The sequence below is a fragment of the Tasmannia lanceolata genome, unplaced genomic scaffold (genome assembly GCF_043159265.1).
Source record: "Tasmannia lanceolata isolate RefF3 unplaced genomic scaffold, GAP_Taslan_0.1 ptg000006l, whole genome shotgun sequence".
Lineage (NCBI taxonomy): Eukaryota > Viridiplantae > Streptophyta > Magnoliopsida > Canellales > Winteraceae > Tasmannia > Tasmannia lanceolata.
The window spans coordinates 37,618,899-37,641,921 of NW_027518683.1; the positions used below are offsets into that span (position 1 = coordinate 37,618,899).

Consider the following 23,023-nt stretch of genomic DNA (forward strand, 5'->3'; position numbering starts at 1 on the left):
AATTGACATGGATTTCAGCGTGCCACCCTCTTTGGCTAGATGGTCCGCCATCTCATTGGCCAACCTCCTACGGTGTTCCATGGAAGGTTTGATTACAGATACCATGTCCACGATTTCAGAGATTAGGTGGCGAATCCACCATGGTCTTATAGACTTGCCTGAGGCCCAACTAATTGTGTTCGAGGAATCCCCCTCAATTATGAGCGGACCAAGCTTATTCTTGGCAAACCACTGTAATCCAAAGAGAAGCGCTCTAACTTCAGCTCCGTTCACATCACATTCGCCAACCAGTCCGAAATAGGACATCAAAGTCCTCTCCTTGGAATCTCGAATCACTCCACTAATGCCAGCTTTCCTTCTTACCAATTTCTCAATATGTCTGCCATACAGTAATGCAAACCCCCTTGGCTTTAATCCACAACAGCAAATCAATCTTGATTTGTAGAGCTACCCACTTCGCATTTCTTGCCTTTTCCTCGAATATCTGGCTTTTCCTCTCCTTCCATATGTTACATCATATCACAGCATATGGGACAAGTTTCCATAGCGCTTTACCTGTGTCGCCGAAAGGTCCACCATTCCAATTTAGTAATACTGACCGGATACCCTTTTGAAAAGCCCACATCGTACCAAAGGACCTCAAGGTGATTGTCTAGATGTGATATTAGAAAGGGCATTGAAGTAGAATAATTGCTGGTGTTTTGCAATAGAATAATTGCTCCACTTCAGTTCAAATACAATTGATGCGAACTAGCTTCCCAACAACTATGATAGCTCTAGTTCTAACTCAATATAGGAACATAAATACTCTTGCTCAATTCACTTTTGATGAGCTGGTTGAAATTTCTGGAGTTCGTGCAGCATTCTGTTTAGCCATTCGATGTTCTAGTAGAGAAGTGGTGGTCTGTAGCTACTACTAAGTACAGGAATTCTGAGCTTAACAGAGAGGGCAGTTTCTTAGTGGCAATCAAGATTTGCTTGCTTGTTATAGAGACCATGATGAATCACAGCCGAGCAGCTGGAAAAATAATTTCAGCAAAAACTAAAATTATTTGGACTTTTGAAACCAAAATTTTCAGCAGCCAGTTAAGGTCTGGAATGGACTCAACTCATGTTACAAGCTGTTAAACTTCTGAAGTGGAGAAATTCTTGGAATGTCAATAATAAACAGTAAAGATTTCCTTGCTAGATCTAGGAATTCACGGAATTCTGCTGAGATGGCATAACACTGAATCTTCTTAAACAAATTTGTTGAATTTCTTTAATGACTTTATGGAAACAAATCAGAAACTGAACTGATCTCCCAAGAGCTGTAAAGCCAGGAAGGTTAGCATTCCCAAGCTCTGATAAAAACTGATGTAGAGCATTGATCAGCGGTATTCCACAGAAGCATTGCTCTACTTCGTCAAGAACACAGAATTCATAACAAAATCTGCTCAACTTCTAATAGTAGTATTGTAAGAAATTTCCACAAGTTCCAGCAATCATGCAGATCACGCACTACTGTAGTAGTTCAAATCAATGTTACCAGGATCACCCTCCCACGCTCTGACTTGTGATCTAGGGTCGCCGACCCCAAACATGGGTCGTTTTCGACCAGAATCACAAAAAATGGCGACCCGGGTGACCCGCAGGAAAAGGAGAGATATGTAGAGAGAGGGAAGAAGGGGGCAAGAGAACAAAAAAGCAACTCTCATTCCCACAAGCCTACTGAATTTCGGGAAACCATGGAAGGCATGCGGCCACTTAAAATTCCTAAACAAAAAATCCGAATCTGACCACAAGGCATTACAAGTTTTAACCTCTTTTTTAAACCGTTGTCAAATGTTATTGCCTTTCCAAAAAACTGATATTGGCACTTTAAGTTTTAATCAATTTTTTGAATAATTGTCAAATGTGATTACCTTTCCCAAAAACTATCAGCAGCTATCAATTGATATGCTTGACCGTCGTATTTAAGATAAGGCCTAACAATGCTTTAGCATCTCTAGGAATAACATTAAACTAGAGAGAGGGCACAAGAGCGACCCAGATTAGCGCCTCAAACCGACCCACAACCCCATATAGCGAACCAACTTAGGCTAACCTCATTGTACCGCGTACCGGCCTACCACCGTACCCCGTACCCGTACCGTGTACCGGAACGAACCGCGTTCTTGGTAACCTTAGTAAACAAGGGAAGAAATCTGATTTGAAATTACTTGTTTCTATTGAGATCGAATGACTTAGCTGTGGTGTCTAGAGTTTGGATGGATTAAACTGTCGCAAGTCTACTCAACTGTAAGTCACGGTTTGAGTAATGATTCTCCACTCAATGTGATTCGATTCAGTTTCATTTTTCTTTTCTTTCTTTTTTTTGTGAATGGTCCGATTCAGTTTCTTCTTCGAACAGAATAGGCGTTAAAAGACTCGGTCGAGTTAGGAATCGAAAAACAGAGCAAGATATGGTACTCAGTTTCAGTTGAACAAAAATGAACAACAATTAGTCATAATACAGGCAGAATCAGAATTCGTTTTGCATAGTTTGTAAGCTGTTGCTAGTGAAGGAAATATGGTTCACGAACAGAACAATGAAAAGGTAAAATTTGAACAGATCTATAGTAATATTCATGAATAGTTGTTAGAGATTTGAATCCAGGTAAAGATAAAATAGTTGGTGTGTAAGGACCAGAGACATAGAAACTCTTTGTTGAAAACTAGAGATTATTTTCATAAGTGTGTTTTGTGATTTGGATCAGATCTTAGATCTTAAGATATATATGTCTAGGATAAGAATTTCAAGAGTAGATCAATATGATTAGCACGGAACAAACTAAATCTGAATTATAGGAATTTAAAGGTCTAAGATCTTGTGGGGAGTTCTCGTATCTCCTTTCGCCGTATTAGAAGATCGGCTAATGGTGAAGCAGATAAGCTTGCTAGATCCAGAGTTCATAAGGAGGCATTGGAGAAATTCGATTTTCTTCCTCCTTGATCTCTCTGTTGCTTTATGCTTGTTGTACTTTATTCTTTGACCATCTCGGTCTGTTCGGATGAAATCTTTTACCATTAAAAAAAAAAGGTCTAAACTCTAAACTTACGAACAAAGAAATTAAAAGTGAAATATAGATGATTTCTTGAATTGAACTACAAATTGTATGAATGATTACATTCAAATTGCAAAAAGGAAAAGAGAGAGAAATTCTTACATTGAAGAAGCTTTAGTCACACATTGATGGAGGGAGGACACTCCTCTTCAAGAGCCTAAGCTCACTCTCAAAACTCATAAACTCCCTTACAAACTTGCTAAAATTCTTGACCTCCAAGTCTCTGCACCTAATGTCTATTTATAGGTAGCGAGGGAGAGTTCTAGAGGCTATCCAGCAGGCTGCCAGCCCTTGGACAACTGTTAAGCCAGTTGTAATCTACTAATTGGCAATGAGTGGAGATGCGATAGCTAACTACTAGCTCATGATGTGAAACATCCATGTGCCTACTCCCACACGCACACACACACTTGCATTAACAGCACTTTACAGTCCTACATGCTCACAGCCATACTACACCCCCTCTGAAGTACGCATGACTAGCACATTATAACATCCTTGTATGTTTTTGTTTGCCTAGTCAAGGTGCTAGGTTCTCTGTCTTCCAGAGTATTCTTAGCTTCAAACTCCTTATTCTTGCAAGCCTTTATTCTTCCCTCTACTCTATTCTACCAAAATCAATGTACTCTACTCGAAGATACTGCCTGAACTCCAAGGCCGGTATCTGTGTCTAAATCAGAGGTGGAGTTAGCCCGAGGACTGTCTTCGGACCCAATTTAGATCCCAAGGCAGAGGAGGCCAGTATCTGATCGTGTTATTAGACTCACCAACCAATGAATGCGGCAAAGGTTGCATCACAGGAGGTTGATATAGCTATTGTGTTAAGTCAGATATATGTCCTATGGGCGACGAATGGAGAGGATATTTATGATGATGTGTTCCAAGCTCGTCTCGTCCTCCTCATCTCCTGGTGTTGGTAATGAAGTTTTCACTGAGTGATCTATATCTTCTCCTTTAAAGCAAGAAGTACTTAAGATAAACTCGAACAAGGAAGAAGTACTTAAGGTAAACTCAGACCTTAAACTAGAGCAAGGAGAGATCCAAATACTGAATACGCACACTCGAGGAAGAGGCCAAAGTAGCTTACGGAAAGAGGGCCAAAAGGACAATTCCTGTGAAAATTTGTCAAAGAGTCACTCCGCTCCAATCACGATAAAAAAAAGGTAGGGGGGAGGGGGAGATGATATTCCAAACCCCCACCCCCAAACATCATTCGTTAACTTTCAAAGGCAAAGAAAATCATTAAAGGAGGTGAATTTATCCTCAAGCAGTGAACCATTCTCACAGAAACCGTTAAAGGCGGGGATTTTAACTGTTTAAGGAGGGGGGAATCTCATTTCCCTAAAAAAAATTCCTAAATAAAACTTTTTAACAGTATAGATTCCCTTTTATGTTGAGGGCAGTTAAACAGGCAAACTAAGAACCATAGACACCATTAGAAAAACAAATAGAGGAATTCGGAAATGCTATTATGAAAAAGGGAATTAAAGCACCAAAAACTAGAAAGTGAAGAAAATAGAACAGCATTTTATTAAAAAAAGTACTGTTACATCCCAGTGAGATTGTTACATCCCATTTTAGTTTCTAATTGTAGGCTTAAGACAGTGAATTGCTTCATATATCTGCTGAACATACATTGGATAATTGAACAGCCAGTAAATTGGGAAGAAAAGCTTTTTATTTCTGATATTTTTGCACTTATTCCTATGGGAATGTTTGGTAGTTATTGCTGTTCACTGCTTATATGGGTGATAAAGTAAAAGCTACACTCTCTTTACAAGGAGATTCATTCCATGTTCAGGCTCTACAGTCAGTCTAAATGCTGGAGCATGGCAATATTTTGGAGAGAGGGAGAAGGTGAACCGAGACAATATAAGAGAGAGCACAACCTTCAGTTCTATCATGGCAAAGTTCTGACCCGCACACGTTCGAGCCCCAACGCCGAAGGGTATGTACGCATGCGGAGTCTTGCAAGCACTGGAGATCCCGCGTGCGAACCTCTCGGGATTAAACTCGTGAGCATCCGCTCCCCAGATGTCGATGTCTTGATGCAATGTTATTATTGGAACCCATATGTTGACGCCTTTCGGAATATAGATTTGTCCCAACTTCAGGCCTTGCAACGCCTCCCTTTCCACGAACATGGCCGGAGGGTAAAGACGCAAGGTTTCTTGAATGACCATTGTCAACTGCATGGGAGAAAAACCTAGCATGAGGGAGTGAAAATGTTAAATTTTCAGGAAATGTCAAACAAAGGATGGTGGAAATATCATTTCCCTGTGAATAAATGTCTAATTATTTGCCAAATTACGGTTTAATTTGAAAAATGCCAGTTTCAGAATTGTCTGGGAATTTTTGAAGTTCAACACAAATAGTGGCTCTGTTGCAGGTACCTCACATATCGTGTCATTACCAGAAAGTAGGTTTTACCAGTAAAGTACAAATATCTGTTGGTAAAGAGTATATCAACGGATAACAGGCGGTCAAAAATGTGCCGAAAAATATGGCAACATAATAACCTTTACTGGCGGATAACTTATCCGCCAGATTCCATTTTTACCCAGTAAACTGTGATTATTACCAGCGGTCATGAATGCAGGTATAATTTTCCGACAATCACTAAGGTCTACTTCTAAAAACGTCATATATCGGCAGTTTTTTGTCATTGCGTGTATATAGATGTATTTTCGCCTGTAATTTTTTATGACAGCCAATAAATGATATTTTAATGACGGTTTTTTATGACTCAGTACTACAGGTGAAGAAATGGTTCATGCACGTAAAAATATCTACATGATCAATCAATAAGACTAGGATAGTGATGTTGACAATCGCGTACCGTTTTCATCTTACGAACCATATCAGAATCTGGCAAGCGGCCCCCACAAACCTCTTCGACCTCGGCACGAGCACGGATCTGCCACTTGGGATTCAAAGCGAGCAACATTAAACTCCATGTGGCAGCGATCGCGGTCGTCTCATGGCCGGCAAAGTAGATGTTCTTGCAATTGTCAACAATGAAGCGGTTAGCCTCATCGGGTCCAACACCGCTAGCATTGACGCCTTCAAGGAGAGCCTGTAACAGATCCTTCTCGCATGTAGTCGCGGCTACTCTGCGTTCCTTTACTACATTTAAAATCAATGACTGGATCTCCTTCTCTAGCCTCCAAATCTTTATGTTGTTCTTAGTTGGCAGATATCTAGCACATAATTAGTTTATGAGAAAAAAAATATTGAATTATCATTCTTTTCTTCAAGCAAATTGATCATAATAAGGCAGTATACACTGACATTTCTATTAGTACTAACATTTACAAGAAGAATGGTGATTATTTAACGTAATAAGCACTTAATTAATCTTGCGTGAGAAGCTTGCGCTGGCCTCACCAGGATGTCAATGATTTAGTCCTTCATCATTCAAGGACAGTAGATAGATCATATAACTTGAAAATATGGATCATTATGATAGAAATTGAATGTAGGTTTTTGCTTATTTTTTCTTAAATCGTTAATTTACAAGCTATTGATTGGGTGCTTGTGTGTGTATCCTTTAAGTGTGATTTTCTAGTTTTTCTCTCTTCATGACAGGGCCTACCAAAGTAAGGATGTCAACGGGTCAGATTCGAATCGAATATAACCATTTCCAGGTTCTATGAAGGGTAAAAGTAATTTCCGTTTGCCTGAAGTAAATGAAGATATCTCATTTTGTCCTTAATTGACCTTACATTTGTTCCCCAGGGCGAAGGCCAATGATTAACATATCTGAAATGTGCAAAGAGTTGGAAACCTAAAAAAGTCAGGAAGTCTGCAAGAAAAAATAAGATTTTGAAAACCACATATGTTTCAAAATATCCAATGTATTCAACTCATTCCCCAAAAGTATTTTTCAAAATATTTTGTGTAGATCCCGTAAGCTCTATGAATCCCAGAAACTTATGAAGAACCCAAGGGTGTGTTCAGTTGGTTTCTGAAAAGCTCCAAGAATCCCATAAACCATTAAAAAACTTAAAGGTAAGGCTCACTTGGTGGATCATCACATTGACTAGCAGATTGGCTAGCCACTGACTGATCAGCCAAAAGGGCTCCGATCCGCCACCTAAAAGTTAGGGTTTTGGGATAATCCTCCAATTTAATGCTGAAAAAGCAAGATTCTCTTCGCTTGATTCAGTTTCTAAGCGTAGGATGTCCTAGAAGAGTGTATCACTCCAACACCACTTTTTTAATCCCCAAGCCTGGATTTTATTCCAACAATAGATTTTAGCTAGATTTAATCCATACATCTTTTTAATCCCTAATTTTTAATCATAGATATTTAGCAAGATTTTTTAGTCCCACATTGGAAAAAAAACTGTTTTCCTTCCCAAGACCTAAAGCCTACAAAAAGAGACCACTTGTTTTTTTTTAAGTGGTGCAAAAGGATTCCACTCTAAGAATAAAATAATGAATTGTCAGAAAAGACCATGAATAGAAGCAGCAGAAAAACTAGATCTAACAGGAGTTTGACAGAAAGATTTGACCAACCTTAGCAACAGTCTAAAAGAATAACATATTAAATTAAAATGTTTATTGTCGGATCTAAAGGATCTCTTGCAATCAAAACAAAGAAAGCAATCAACTTAATGGAGGAAAAAGGAGAATATTGTTTCCATGGCACTCGGTTCCTTGCCAAGATTACTAAACATGTGAAGTAGCCTTTTCCCTCCTCAAAGTCATCTGAGAAGTGCCGCTGGGCCTTCTCCCCCTCTTACTCAAGACAGGCTGATGGAAAACCTCTTGTTGACATGAAGAACTCTCTCAATGCGCTGTCAAGGTTGATTACAGGAAGAGGGACCTAGGTGTTCTGTTTATGAAATGAGAGAGAGCTTCCATCAAACTTGCCTTTCTAAAATTCCCCTCTTAATGTTAGCAACAAGCTAAGCTTACTAGAATTGTCAATGGCACATTGCCATGCCCATAACTTGCCAATCTTGAGATTAAGCTCACCCACAGCCCACAAAATTAGAAATATTCTAACATAGTAGTCTTTCAAAGGGACTGAAAAGTTCTAAACCTGAGTTCGAAGTGTTTTTTTTTTTTTTGTGACAACCACAGCACCTTTTTTTCTCAGCCTTCGTACGAGCATTTGACCTGGCAGGCAAGTACTAGATTTGGAGCCCCAGGACGTACAGAGGAAAAGATGAGGATTCTCTGTTCCGACTCTATGGAATTAATCCAAGGTAGACTAAATTCGATCTCAAGATGTGTTTAAATGTGGTTTGAACTACCAATTTGAGATTGATGTACTAGAGCCTCCTTAAGGAATGATTCCTTAAAATCAAACGTTTTAAGTGATCATACTTATCAGGAAGAAGCCATTGAGTTAACAATATAACTCAGAAATCAGTTTATTTTCATCGAGGAGAGATGATTTTTCGTCAAAGAGAAATTATTGACTGAATACTATAACTCAGTTCTGATTTAGGAGAACCATCAAATCAAATATGTACAAACCCTTTAAAATAGATGTTTCATTGTGACCCACACTTGAAATGTTTATCAATTGCTGCTAAAGATCAAGGCAAACACTAATCAATGATGTCAACAGAACTATGCAATTAATCAAGTCAACCAGCTTTTAATGGAGTATATAGATCTGAAAGATCGTGACAACATAGTATTAATCACATATCTAAGAAATATATCAACACTAATACTTTTAAGCGAAGCATGCAGACCTAAGTAATTTTATCAAGACAAACACCATAAGAGGTGAGGTCAACAGATCAATGCAACCATATAAGTACTGTAATTGGTGGATCCAATTGTACCTGAGCAATTAGGTCAAAGACAAACAATATAAACAGTAAGGTCTATGGTCTCTAAGCAATTGGGTCAAATACAATCACACTATTCTATATCTCTGTATAAATAATTCACCCCTTGCTCGGTGAAATTGGGCCATCATTGCTCGGCCTTTGCATTAGTGCACTAGTTTTTTAACTCGAACGGGGCTCGACTAAATCTTATAACTTTGTTTGATCTTTATGTGTTGAAAATTTCTACATTTAGCCTTATATAGACTTCTAAAAGAGTTTTCCTTCCCTTCCCATGTCAGACTAGATGTGAAGGGCTTCTTAAAACAGAAGTAAATTACCAAAAAGAAAAAAAAAAAAAAGTAAAATACCAAACTATTTCTATGTTAGATTGTGCAGTGAATGAGCCATTCACCAAAATTCAAGGGAGGTTTTCATCAGCAAAGCCTCTATAAATAAAAGAGTTAGAAGTTTTAGACAATGGAGAATTCGAATGCATGGTCATGAATTCTACTGTATGGCCACCCATGACAATGCCAAGCAAATAAATGGTTTAGATCATTGAACCAGTGGGCTCCACTTGTACTTCTATCCCCTCTAATTTTTCTTTGAAAAGATAGCTACATGCTAAACCATTTAGGCCCTGTTCGAGAATGGATTTTGAATCCAGAACTGATTATTGGACTCTAAAGTAAACACAATTTTGGGTCCAATAATCAGGTTTAGACTCAAAATTAATTGGCAAAATCCAAAATGAACAGGCCCTTAGCAAGGCTTCTTGACGATGGAGAACATTGTTTTTTATTTTCTAGCCTCCAATTTAAAAGCGGCAAAATGGAAGCTTACAATCATCTGATGTGGGTGAATTTTGGTACTCGAACCATCCATAGCAAGGCCTAGCAGATAAACGGTTTGGATCATTGAACAACTGGATCCTACTTGTACCTTTGTCCACCCATATTTTCCATGTATCATATAAAAATTCTAGAAAAATAGTCAAAAGGGTGAAAAAATAAACTAATAAATATCTCCACATACCTGAATCCTGGAATACCAATAAGTAAACATTTTTTGGACATGGCTTCCTGAACTGCTCTTAGCCTTGAAAATATCTCTTTCCCTTTGGAATAAGAGCCTCCAAAACAAGCTCTTGAAATAACATCTGCAGACAAACTTCTCAAATTCTCATCCACTGTAATTTCTCCAATTCCACCCTCACTCTCCACTCTACTCTCCCATGATTTCAACAATGGGAGGGTAGACTCCACCATTAGATTTATCATGCCCTAAAAAATTTCAAATGCAAATAAGCAGAGAAGGAAAACGTACAATGAAAGAACAAAATTTATCAGATAAGGGACAAAATATGAATGCCAATTCATAATGAGGCATAGCAATAGAACATGAAATGGATAATGTAATGTTTGTGGGGCCAACATAATTGAAAACTTACTATCTCTTCTCAAAATTCTATCATTTTCTCCTCAAGAATAATTAATAAGTTCGAACCTTGCAACTATGAATATAGGGTTTTGATTTGGGAACAATGTTACATGTAGAGGGAGATTCCAAGAATGTAATTCGATGGCTTTGTGGATAGGTAGTGCCTCCATGGAGATTTGCTCAGTTGTTTGACGAGATTCACGACCGGGTCGTCTATCATCTTTAAACATATTAGATCTGCTAATGGCGTGGCTGATAGACTTGCTAGAGAGGGGGTGGAAAGGTTGGAGTTGGAAATGTTTGATTTCCCTCCCCCTTGATCCTTGTTTCTTGTTATTTTGTTACTTCTTGTTTTCTGTTTGATGATTCTCTTTCTCCTTGTAGTTTTCTTGTTGTATCTTTTGGTTGACCATCTCAGTCCTCCTTTTTCTTTGAATGAAATTGCAACCATTCAAAAAAAAAAAAAATGTTACATGTAGAATGTGCATCAGATTATAAAAAAAAATAGTATCTTTAGTTAATGAATATAGCATCTTAACAAAAATTTAGGAGATGATTGATGCATGCCCTGGTTTTGATAATGGAACTCCTCTCTTATTTATACTTTTTTATTTGGTTGCTAGGAGGGGCGGAGCAAGGAATCAGCTAGGGGGGGGGGGGGGTAAAAATGGTTGTTATAGCATGTTGGACCCACCATTTTGCACATCATGTTTGATAGGTGGGGCCCACCATCTCCCCCTAACCAATGCATAAGGTGGAGCCCACAATTTAGACCTCATATTTCAATGTAGCGGGCTCACTATTTACACCTCATGTCCTGCACCGCGTAAATCATCTCCATAGAATGATCTTGACACTCCAGCTTAATGGGCAATCTCATTATAGATTGGAGGGTTAGGATAATCCTATGGAGATTATTAAGGTCGTGCAACCTATTTATATTGCGGCCCCACAAAGGAACAGTTTGGATCATCCAATGAATCAGGCCCGCAATTTGAGAGAGAGAGAGAGAGAGAGAGAGAGAGAGAGAGGGGGGGGGGGGGGGGGAGATTTATTTTAAAAAAAAACTTATAGTGTTGCTATGGGGAGAGATTAATTTAGGTGACTTCCCTTAGGGGGGAGAGAGAGAGAGAGAGAGAGAGAGATGATTTATTAAAAAAAAACTTATAGAGTGCGGTTATGGGGAGAGTGTGGATCCGAGAGTGAAAACCTAACAAATCCCCATATGCCAAATGTGTAACCTAACAAATCCGCCATAGGCCACATGGCATATGGGGATTTGTTAGGTTACACTCTCGGTTCCGCTCTCTATCTCCATAGCAGCACTCTATAGGTTTGAATAATGATATGGGAACTGAGTTGGGGAGTTTACCAAATAGCCTAATAACACATTTCCAATCTTTCCCTTGATTTTTTCGCTTTTTTTAATGTGAAAATGGCAAAACTAACATCCCATGCCACGTCGCATATATTAACTCTACACGAAAAAAGAGCTAAGCATATGAAGGAAAAACTCTAGAATAAATTGCTAACCAAATCTATCAAGTTGGAAAGAATCCCTAATTTTAAGGGGGCAATACTAATATCAAGGGGCAACTTCAAGAAAAATAGCTAATATTACCTATCGACTTGGGGAAATCCAAAATTTTAGGGGGGCAACTGCCCCCTCTTGCCCCCCCCCTGGCTCCGTCCATGGTTGTTAGAGGCTGTTACAATTTCCAAACGTCTATTGACAACTATCAAAGTGTAAAACATAATCAAAATGTGTAGATATCATCTCTGAAAACTTTATACATTTTTTTATATTCAATTTTCAATTTAATGGTCTTTTGTTGACTAGGACTTCGATTTACTGTTTAGTTATTTAAATAATGATGCTAAAATACATTAAATATTTTAGCCTGTTTTAGTAATTTACTACAATTTGTTCTTCAAAGATCTTTAATAGCATCTAAAATCATCTTTTGCATCACACTTTCTTTCGTATGGCTGATGAATATAATTAATCTGTTAGCATATTAAAAGTGCATAATAATAATAATTAATATTCTAACATTTGTCAATATTTTTGCAACATATAGCATTATATTTTAGTTTATCATGATTTTCACAACGACTGCAAAATCGTTGCCGCTATCAATATAGTAAATAAATCAATTTATAGCCACATAACATTTTTTTTTTAAACGAAGAGTTTTTTTATTTCAGGTTTCACTTATATAAAAATGATCAAAGATGGGAAAGGATTTTGAGCCTGTTTTACCGTCATGACTGAGTGCGTCACCCAGAAATCTGCCTTTAACTTTCCTAGGCTAAGATTAATCTGATCAGGACCAGGTCCTGGCCAACGTTTAAAATGGCATATGCTAGTAGGATTAGTTTAGGCGGCGTAATTGTAATAAGACTATTATTTGTAATTTCTATGCTCTTATGGGTTTTATTGTAACAGTGGTATATTTGTAATAAGTGAATAATTGAGGGGTAGGTAGTGAGGATTTCAATGTAAGGGAGGGAATCCTCTATAAATATGGGCGAGTCTCTTTCATTTGGGGCTTTTGGATCTGTAAGAATTGGAGGTGAAGAAGATCGTGTTGAAGAGAGAAATTTTCCTAGTTCTCTCGTAAGAAACTGACTTTGATGGAAGTTTGAGAAGGAATTAAGGATTGGCAAGGCCTTCACTTCTTCTCAGTTCGTGGTTGCAGCTGAACTAAGTTTCTTTCCTTCCTGTATTTTTTTTTAGATTAACTATAATTGCAAATTCTATCATTTACTTCTCATCTCTTCTTTTGAGTTTTTTTTTTTTTTTTTGAATACTGCTAATTATATTAAAAAAGAAAGGCCGAGATGGTCAAATACAAAGGTACAAAAAGGAAGAGAGCACACAGAGAAAGAAACAACATAGGAAATAAAAGTAAATCCCAAACAAAGATATCAATGGGGAAGGTCGTCGAAAAGGGCAAGGGCATCCTTAGTAACCCCCTCTCTCGCTAGCCAGTCAACAATATCATTTGCCGATCTGCGAACATGCAGGAAGGCCACAGTGGAAGATTCAATACGGTCCATGATTTCATCAAAGAATCTATCAAACCTCCAAGGATGCGAAGAAGTTCCTTCAACCATCAAATGAGTTTGTGTTTCCTGCACTTTTTCTTGAATTCCTGCTCAATTTCTTGAATTTCCTGCACATTTTCTGCCCAATTTAAAGAAGACTCCAATTCCGATCATAAAATTCCATTTCCCGAACAGATCTGCAAGGATTTCAAGAATTCTTCCTGAAAGTATACATCAAATTTGGTATCGTAAATAGATCTGGTCTAAATTCTCATTTTGCTACGATCCAAATTGCAAGATTTCATCCAATCTCTCATTTTGATCATGCGATCAACTCAAACCTTTTTTCTTGATTGCATTGAATGATTTTTTGCTCCATTTTTGTTTTGAATAGCTCAAGAGAATTTCCAATTCCCCAAGTAAAATCAAATTCTACAATTCAACCTTTTCCATTCACCAATTTCATCAATTTTCAAAATTTTCCTTCGAATTTTGCAATTCTTTGACAAATTGAAGAGCAATTTGTTACTTACTTTAAGTAACCCCCTCTCTCGCTAGCCAGTCAACAATATCATTTGCCGATTTGCGAACATGCAGGAAGACCACAGTGGAAGATCCAATACGGTCCATGATTTCATCAAAGAATCTATCAAACCTCCAAGGATGAGAAGAAGTTCCTTCAACCATCAAATGAGTTTGAGTTTCCTGCACTTTTTCTTGAATTCCTGCTCAATTTCTTGAATTTCCTGCACATTTTCTGCCCAATTTAAAGAAGACTCCAATCCCATTCTCATTCTGCTACGATCCAAATTGCAAGATTTCATCCAATCTCTCATTTTGATCACGCGATCAACTCAGACCTTTTTTTCTTGATTGCATTGAATGATTTTTTGCTCCATTTCCGTTTTGAATAGCTCCAGAGAATTTCCAATTCCCGAAGTAAGTTCAAATTCTACAATTCAACCTTTTCCATTCACCAATTTCATCAATTTTCAAAAATTTCCCTCGAATTTTGCAATTCTTCGACAAATTGAAGAGCAATTTGTTACTTACTTTAAGATTCATCAAATTCCCATAGATCGTCCACAAATTGCAACAGAAATTGCAAATTCAGAAAAATCTAGACTCAAAAAAATTTATGCCATATTTCTTATCTAATTTTCACCATTTTTCGAATTTCTTCTTCAAATTATCCCATTCCTTTAAAATTCGATTTTCAACTGTTGTTTGCTCCCATATTCGTCAATGCCTTCAAGTTCCTTCGTGAATTGCATGTGTAATTGAGAATTTCGAAACCCTAGTAAAAAAAGTACGGCCATTTTCGTTTTCCATTAAATTCATTTTTTTCTGCAATTCGATCCATACGGCTTCTTCCATTCTTTCCTTCAGTGAATTATGCTGCACCATGGTCATTTTTCATGATTAGATATTGCTCTCCATTCAATTTCGCTTTTCCTCCACAAAATACCCTTCATTTTTTCCTTTGTTCTTTACAAATTGTCACCATTTTCATCTTTCTTCTACTGCAATTCAATATCCATGATACCCTTCATTTTTTCCTTGATTCTTTACAAATTTTCACCATTTTCGTCTTTCTTCTACTGCAATTCAATACCCATGATTTTTCCTGAATTCAGTTCACATTCATTTAGCAATCAATCATCTCGAATTGGAAAAATCAAAAAATCAGGAATCTCTACTCATAATGGGAAATCTCGATTCCCCGAAAGTCGATTCCGAAACAGGAGTCTTCTCGATTCCCCGATTTTTGGGAATCCCGTTTCAGAAACTTGGGAAACACGATTCCCACTCTATGTGAAACCCGTACCCAACTCTATGGAAAGCACATTTCTCTTTACCCCCTTTTTCTCTTGCTAGTCTCCTTCTCTTCCTCTTCTTAGTATTTACATGCAAAGTAGTTTAAGTACTTACGATTTACATGTAAATAAGGGAATAACCCACATTTGGATCTATTAAAAATAGTTCCAAGACCCAAATCTAAAACGATAAAAAGTCAACTTTGTAGTTCTAGTACAACTTTCGAAAAAATCGGGTCGGGTCAAAATCTTAACTTTCAAACGATGGGGTATTTTTCCAATTTTAAAAATTCATAAATTCTATCATGTCAAAACATTATTAAATCTCAAAAGTCAGGTAAAAGAAAATCTCGTAATTTGGTTTCTAAAAATTGTTCCTCGTGCCAGGCATTGGTCAACGCACTGATCAACAGACTGGTCAACACAGGCATTTCAACTGACTGAGTAAATGTTGGATCTTTTAATAAAAAGTATTTTTTTTAATATTTGGTTCATATAATTATTTCTTTTATTTTTTAGTAATTTTTTATTTTTAAAATTTTTTAAAATATTTAACTATAAAAAAATTCTTCAACCCTTCACGCTTCCCACCTTCCTGAGAGCCTTCGCTTCCCACTTCCCGCTCTGGCAAACTTGGGAAAAATTACCAGTGCCTAAGCTAGATAGGAGTAATGAGATCGCAAAGCTCTGAAGTGGACACGTCTTTGAGCTGGGCACAACTTGGTTGCCATCTGTTGTTAATAGCTTGAAAGTGTCTAGGATCTGGTTCGAATTCCCTTAAGTTTGGGTCATGTTCTTGCATTTCTAGTCCAGCTGGCGTAGGTTCAAGTTTTGTACCTTGTCTCCAGGACATTCAAGAGTTAAATGCCACTAAAGACAGTTACTGCTGGTTGATTCTCACAGGCTTGCTGTGTAGTTCTCCACTAAATGTTGGTTGATTTTCATTCAAATGGAGTTGTTTGACCTGGTAGTTCATCCACCAAGGCCAAATGTGTATTGATACTCAATTCAACTCAACAAAGCCTTTGTCCCAAACTAGTTGTGGTTGGCTAAGGCCAAATGTGTATTGATAAGAAAATTTATTGTGAAGCTCAGTACATGTTTTACTGTGCATATGGTTGTTTATTGAATTGCAATAAGCGACATCTATACTTGGGAGGAAATCATAATTCAAGAGTCGTGTGACTATTGTTGATGCATGCATCCTCTAGTTGTAGCTAGAGGGGTACTTGTATTTTCATTACTTGCATGCCGAATGATTCAGAGGTTCTGCTATGGTTTTTCACATTGGGGTTTTTGTTTACATAAATCTTTTTTTGAAAAGTGACAAATATATATATTATAACTCAAACGAGGATTACAGAAGTTAAGGACCAGCAGTCCCTTACATATTTACAATGTCTGGGATCCAGGGGTCATTACTCGGCCATAAGAAAAGCCAAAAAACCAAAAAAACCTTAACACTTTCCCATTCATCAAGTTACATCCATCGATACCTATAACCATTTGAACAAAGTACCTCTATACAACTACCCATGAGAAAACCTGGACTTGTCAAAACCTGTATTACCTACTATTGGAAAGCTCCCCTTATGTTGAGCATTTCTGTCAGTCCGACAGAAGCCTAACAATCTCAGAAGTGAAGACCTCATTGAGACTGATAGCCGATAGCTCCTCATCAGTTGGTTCCTTATCTTTCAGATGCCCTTCTCCGACTGATCATAGCCTCCGGTCTCTGGATCCCCGACGCTTTATCTCCCTCCCACGGAAGAAGTCTCAAGTTCTTTTCATCTACCAGCACCTTAGTAAAGAAAGGATGCTTGTGCATGGGTGAATGAGTTTCTTTAACGTTGCGCGACCCAGTCACACTAAAAAATACTTCCAGTCTTCTATTAACCGCCTCTTTGAATAGCTTCCATTGTCTCTTCAAAAAGTCCCTAATGACTTCTCTCGGTGTTGGCAATAGTTTGGAAGCTAATTCTTCATTGTAAACCATAGCTTTATCCTCTTTAACGAATCCTCCATCTCAAGTAAATCCACAGAACGTTTCATCTTCCGACCCAATACCAGGAGACTCGAGGAGGAAGGTCGAGCAATGGATGTATCATTCAAGTTTTCCATTTGGTGTTCTGGTATGTTTGCTTTTCCTTCACTCTTACTATTTAGAAGGAAAGCGAAGAGGCGAGGAAGTTGGCTTTTCTAATTTCGGTGATACACCGCCTCAAGATGACTACTGACCATGGACCAGGTGTCCAAACTTGCACTTGATATGGCATGCAAAGATCTCCTTCTGCCATAAATGGGCTTTAATGGCGTCATAGTACTCATTGCCATCCATCCCAATACAAATAGACCTTTTTGACTTCCCATGATGTATTAAAACCCCAAGAAATGAATACTTTAATCAAAACTTTTGAAATTCCTTAGGTGCTTGTCCCAAAACAGATATCTCGGTCACTCCTTTCATTAAATAAGGGTAATCATTCCTCCATTTGGCAGCATCACTACAATACCGATGTTAGGATAAAGGTGAATATAGCCTTCCTAGTCACTATCCCATTCTTCAAGCACCCTCAAAATACTCCCAAGCCTAAGGCTTGGGATACCCCTTCATCTGCAAGCGGCACATACCTTGGGTAGCAAGGGGACCCCACCATAACTCCCAATGGTTACATTTTTAACCTTCAACCCTTCTGAAGAGAGCTTCAAGGGAACATCCTCTTTTTTCATGGATAATTTTCCACAAGGGTACCCCCCATGAAGGCCGGATATTTCCGTTCTGGATCTTTGCTTCCATGGAAGACCAGATTTCGACTTTTGAGATCTGGATTTTTTACCCCAGAAATGCCCCAGGAAAAGATAGTCCAAAAGTCCCAGGCCTAGTGGCTCCCAGACCTTTCCTCGGCTTCACAAATCGACCCTTCTGAGTCAAGGTACAAGTGCAACTGGCGCGCCTAGCACACCTAGGATGTTGTTTAGGATGACTCCCCTTCATCCTAGAACCTCTCTTAGTAGGACCCGATAAAGTGGGTAAAGGGCATTCTAGTCTAGGATGATCACTCGATAATCCCAAGGCACTGTCGTGAATCAGAGAAAGAGACAAAGAGGGGGGAGGAGCAACAATACCTTGCAGATGTCCTGACACTTCAACAAAGGGATGAAATTTGAAATTTGAATTCAACGAAGTGGGCCCCATATGATCAACGGTCCCTCTGCCCTGATTTTCTGAGAAATGTGATAGCCTCGTCACTAGTGCCGATGAGATCCTTTCCAGATTCAGAATACAGATCCTCGAGGGACCATTCTCCGGGAGGGGTGGTAACCCCGGACATTGGGATGGCACACAGTGATCAATGTCGGAGCCCAGCTGAGGTCCATTGCTCTGGACTTCAACTCTGACAGTGTTACACTGACCCGATATCCGAATCTGAATAAGGAATGGGGGTAACTTCCACCATGGAGCGAGAATTTTAGCAGACACGGAGTTCATACATTGATTATGGCCCCCTTCCATTTTCACCTCCAGGCCTCGACCAAATAAATTTCCTAGTGCTTCAACCGTTGATGTGGCCCATACATGTAGTGGGATGCCGTAGAAATTAACCCAAAGCACCTCCGTGCCTTGAACATATTCTCTACTCCAGGTAAAGAGAGAATACAATTGGCTACCCCACTAGCCAGAATCTCGGCGGCCTCCTCCTCTGATTCAAACATAAATAAAACTTCATCCTTTGATAAGGTGCATGGATAGGAAAGAGAAGGGATATCCCAAGATCTTTTTGCCCACAACCAAAGTTCATTAAGGGTTCCAGACATGTCCTTCTTCCCTATTAGGCAGCCTTTTAGGGTTTCCAATCTCGTTTCCACCTCCTTACCCGAGATAATTAAGGATGGAGTACCTCTTTCGACCGGTGAAGAGATCATCCCAGAGTCAAGCTATCGGTCAACTTCCTTACTAGCGTTAGGCAATGAGGCTTCCGGATTGATATGATTCTCACCAGAAAAGGAAGTACTTTCCGTTCTATCCAAGCGGCACCTCCGGCATCTTCCCCGCCATCTGAAGTTAAGGTCGTCGCAAAATGAGCAACTCCAATCCCCAATTCTCCGGTTCAATTCCTCCTTCTTTCTTCTTTTCCACGAACCCCTCCGTGGGTATGAGGTTACGATTGTTTTGCTTACACCATCGGCAACAACACCGCCATTTGAAATTCCAATAAGCACAGGTTAAGCAAAACCAATCCCCCCCCCCTTATTCATTCAAAATCCTTATCTTGGCCGGAAAATGAGTCAAGTCAAAAATTGAATAGGTTTCGATTCATCCCTCGAGTTAAATCTTTGTTTACATAAATCTTGGTATGTCATCTTGCTTGCTTGTTTTATATTTGTGACTTCTTTTTTAGCATATTTATTTCCATTATTTGTATGATACTGATATTTGCACTGCTGTGTTTTGATAATGGCAGAAACTCACCTTGCCTTTTCCTTTTCAATTGGCTGCTGAGCGTTTTCTGGGAATTGTAATAACTTTTGGTGGCTGGTTAAAATAATAACATTTTTAATTGGCAGATGAGAGCTTTTGGGGAACTGTAATAACTTTTAACAGCTGGTTAAATAATAAAAGACCAGGTGAGTTAGTGTCATTATCAAAATTAATATGGTAATGCAAAAACCAGTAGCCTACTTGCATAGTGGATGATTTGGAATTTGCTCTATGAATTTTCACATTGGATGATTTGGCATTTGTCCTAATTGTATTGAAAAATCATAGATGCACTCTCATTTTCTAATAATTGTAATCTTCGTTGTTTCTTTTATATTTGTGACCCCATCTTTAGTATAAATGTCGCATGTTTGTTCTACTTGGAGTATCTTCATTGATTTACATATGAACAAAACGGTGTATTGTTGTCCAACATTAAGAAGATGTATTTTACTAGAAAAATCATATATGCACTCTTATTTTCTAATAATGACATTTATCTGTATATGAAGTTATCTGAGTAGTTGTTGAAACATTATTACAATTCTCCAAAACAAAAACAATTAACAGACAATCATAATAGAGTTTAATAAAGAGAAGAGTGCTATTATCAAACTAAAGGAGTGTCGTTCTAATCTTTCATTCGAATATCTCTTCAAATTCAAATATATTTAGCATATGGAATGCCAAAGTAAAAGGAGTTAAAATAAATTTACCTTAACCCTGTCCATAGAGAACTCTGGTGATATGATTTTTCTCTGGTGGGCCCAAATTGGCCCATTTGAGGCTATAATGCCATTGCCAAACAATGGCCCCCGTTCTTTCTGAAGGTATGAAGGTTTTCCCAAATCAAAAGATTTGAAAAGCATTATTTCTTTCACCAGATCAAGATCACTCACGTGCAATAATTGTATGCTGCCCGTTGAAAACATAAATAATGGACCTGTGAAAATCATCCACATGGGTTGGACTAATAAAAAAAAATATAAAGTGAGTATAAGTCGTAACAATGATACTAGATCCAAGAAGGATGCTTTTATTAGGGCCAAACCTCAATTTGATACAGACCATCCATTTGATACGGCCTACATCATGGCCAAAAATTAAGATAGAGTTTCCCAATCAATCAAACATGGAACCCACTATGTGAAGGGTAACCAAAAAGTAGCATCCTACCCAATCATTTCATGGATGGGAAAAAAATCCTTGGAAAATGAGTTTTCCAGCATTTGGATAAATAATTTTTCTTTTTCTTAAAAATAAAAGAATCCCTATTTTCAATGAAATTGGTCTACTGGAAACTAAAAAAATTTGCCATGGAATAATTTTTTAGCCTAATCCAAACAGCCAGTCAATAACAAGGGTAATATAGTAGTTTCCTCAAAGAAAAAACACAAGTTGACAAAGCTGACAACATGTGAAGAGAGAGAGAGAGAGAGAGAGAGAGAGAGAGAGAGAGAGAGAGAGAGAGTACAGGTGTCATTGTTAGTTGTGTCCATTAGGTCCACATCCCATGGTTCGAAATTATTTAGGATCGCGAGCCACATGTAGCCACAAAATCTGATAGTGTCATAGATCCAAATGGAGGGCGCTAATGTATAAAAATACATATTTTGTTCATGGGTTTTGTTAACAAGTGTCATAGATCCAAACGGGGGCACTCGTTAAGGTGCATTGAAAATGTAAATCTACAATAAATTTACATAGGGATTAAGAGTTTTACATGGCTTTCGAGTCTTTTTTCTCAAACAATGTGTAGATTTACATTTCCAATGCACCTTAACGAGTGCCCCGGGGCACTCATTAACAAAACCCTTTATTCATTTGTGTCTGTTTATTAGGGTTATCTTCTTAACATTTTAAAAACCATTCATTTTCTTAGTTTTCGTTTTGAAGACTCTCTCTCTCTCTCTCTCTCTCTCTCTCTCTCTCTCTCTCTCTCTCTCATGCAGACGCATCTTGGGTTGAGAGTTTTACTCAGAAACTCCAGCCAAAGAGAAGTAGTAGAAAACCAAAATATCTAAAGGATTTATTAAGTAATCTTTATCCCAAAAATATCTAAAGGAGTTTTACCTTGATATTAGTTAGTAGTTAAAATATTTTAGGAAATCTGGTGTTTACTTTTTTATGGGACTTTATCTTAAAGTGGTGATAGGTAGTAAGCAGGAGTCCTTTATTAGTCCATCTTTGATCTTTGTATATATTAGCCTACTGAGAATAATGAACGGACGTTATTTTTGAGACTTTTGTTAATTTCTTCTTTCTTTGTTACGGTTTCACTATCAGATCCGTATATTCAAGTTGTGAGTATTGGAGTTTGATCTTCCATTAAAAATCTTCTTCTCTCGTCTCTAGTTTGGTATCAGAGCCTAGGTTCAGATTTTTGCGTGTGTAGTGAGGAGACAACAACCATGGCAAACAATAACCGTGGGCGCAGTCGAGGTGTTCGGATGGAGGCTCCTCTTCCGGATCATCAAGCCAACGAAGTTGAGGAATTAAGGAGGCAAGACTGCTTTCAAAACTCGAGATGGATTGTTTGAGTGGTTGGTAATGCCGTTTGGGTTATCAAATGCACCGAGTACTTTTATGCGCTACTGAATAAAGTCTTCCGACCGTTTATTGGAAAGTTTGTGGTAGTGTACTTTGATAATATCCTAGTGTATAGCAAGGACGCCAATGACCATTTGAATCATCTTCATCAAGTATCAGAGGCTTTAAGGGAGCAAAAGCTTTATGCTAACATGAAGAAACGTGAGTTCCTAACTGACAGCTTGGTGTTCCTATATTGTTTCGGCCGAAGTCATCAAAGTTGATCCGACGAAGGTGGAAGCCATCTTAGAGTGGCCAACACTGCAGTCCATTCATGATATTCAGAGTTTCCATGGCTTAGCTTAATTTTATCGCAAGTTTATACGCAATTTCAGTTCACTTATTACACCTATTACTGATTGTCTTAAATCCAGTGTGTTCAGATGGACCGAAGAAGCAGAAAAATGTTTTCAATTAGTGAAGGAAGCTATGACCAAAGCACCTATTTTAGTGCTTCCATATTTTCAAAAAGTATTCGAAGTTGATTGTGATGCTTCTGGAATGGGTATTAGTGTTGTTTTAAGCCAACAAGGAAAACGGATCGCCTTTTTTAGTGAGAAGCTCAATGACACGAGGCGAAAGTATTCAACATATGATGTGGACTTTTATGCGATTGTTCAGGCATTGTGAAAGTGGCAGCAATATTTGTGGCCCAAGGAGTTTATTTTATACTCGGACCATGAGGCGTTGAAATATATTAATGGGCGACAAAAGCTTAACAGAAGACATGCTAAGTGGGTAGAATTTTTACAGCAATTCAACTTT

At 38.2% G+C, this 23,023-nt stretch overlaps 1 protein-coding gene across 2 annotated transcripts in view; it reads right to left on the reverse strand.

Annotated features, from left to right (window-relative positions):
* Window positions 1-4,593: 4,593 nt before the first annotated feature.
* The window catches only part of LOC143880271 (cytochrome P450 714C2-like), a 34,723-nt gene continuing 16,293 nt past the window's right edge, over window positions 4,594-23,023 (reverse strand). For both annotated transcript variants that reach the window (XM_077383112.1, XM_077383113.1), the window contains exons 2-5: window positions 20,386-20,612; window positions 9,917-10,164; window positions 5,926-6,286; window positions 4,594-5,275 (exon numbers count right to left, since the gene is read on the reverse strand). In XM_077383112.1, coding sequence (XP_077239227.1) covers window positions 4,850-5,275; window positions 5,926-6,286; window positions 9,917-10,164; window positions 20,386-20,612 — 1,262 coding nt within the window. In that variant the 3' untranslated portion in view covers window positions 4,594-4,849. The remainder of the gene's footprint in view (window positions 5,276-5,925; window positions 6,287-9,916; window positions 10,165-20,385; window positions 20,613-23,023) is intronic.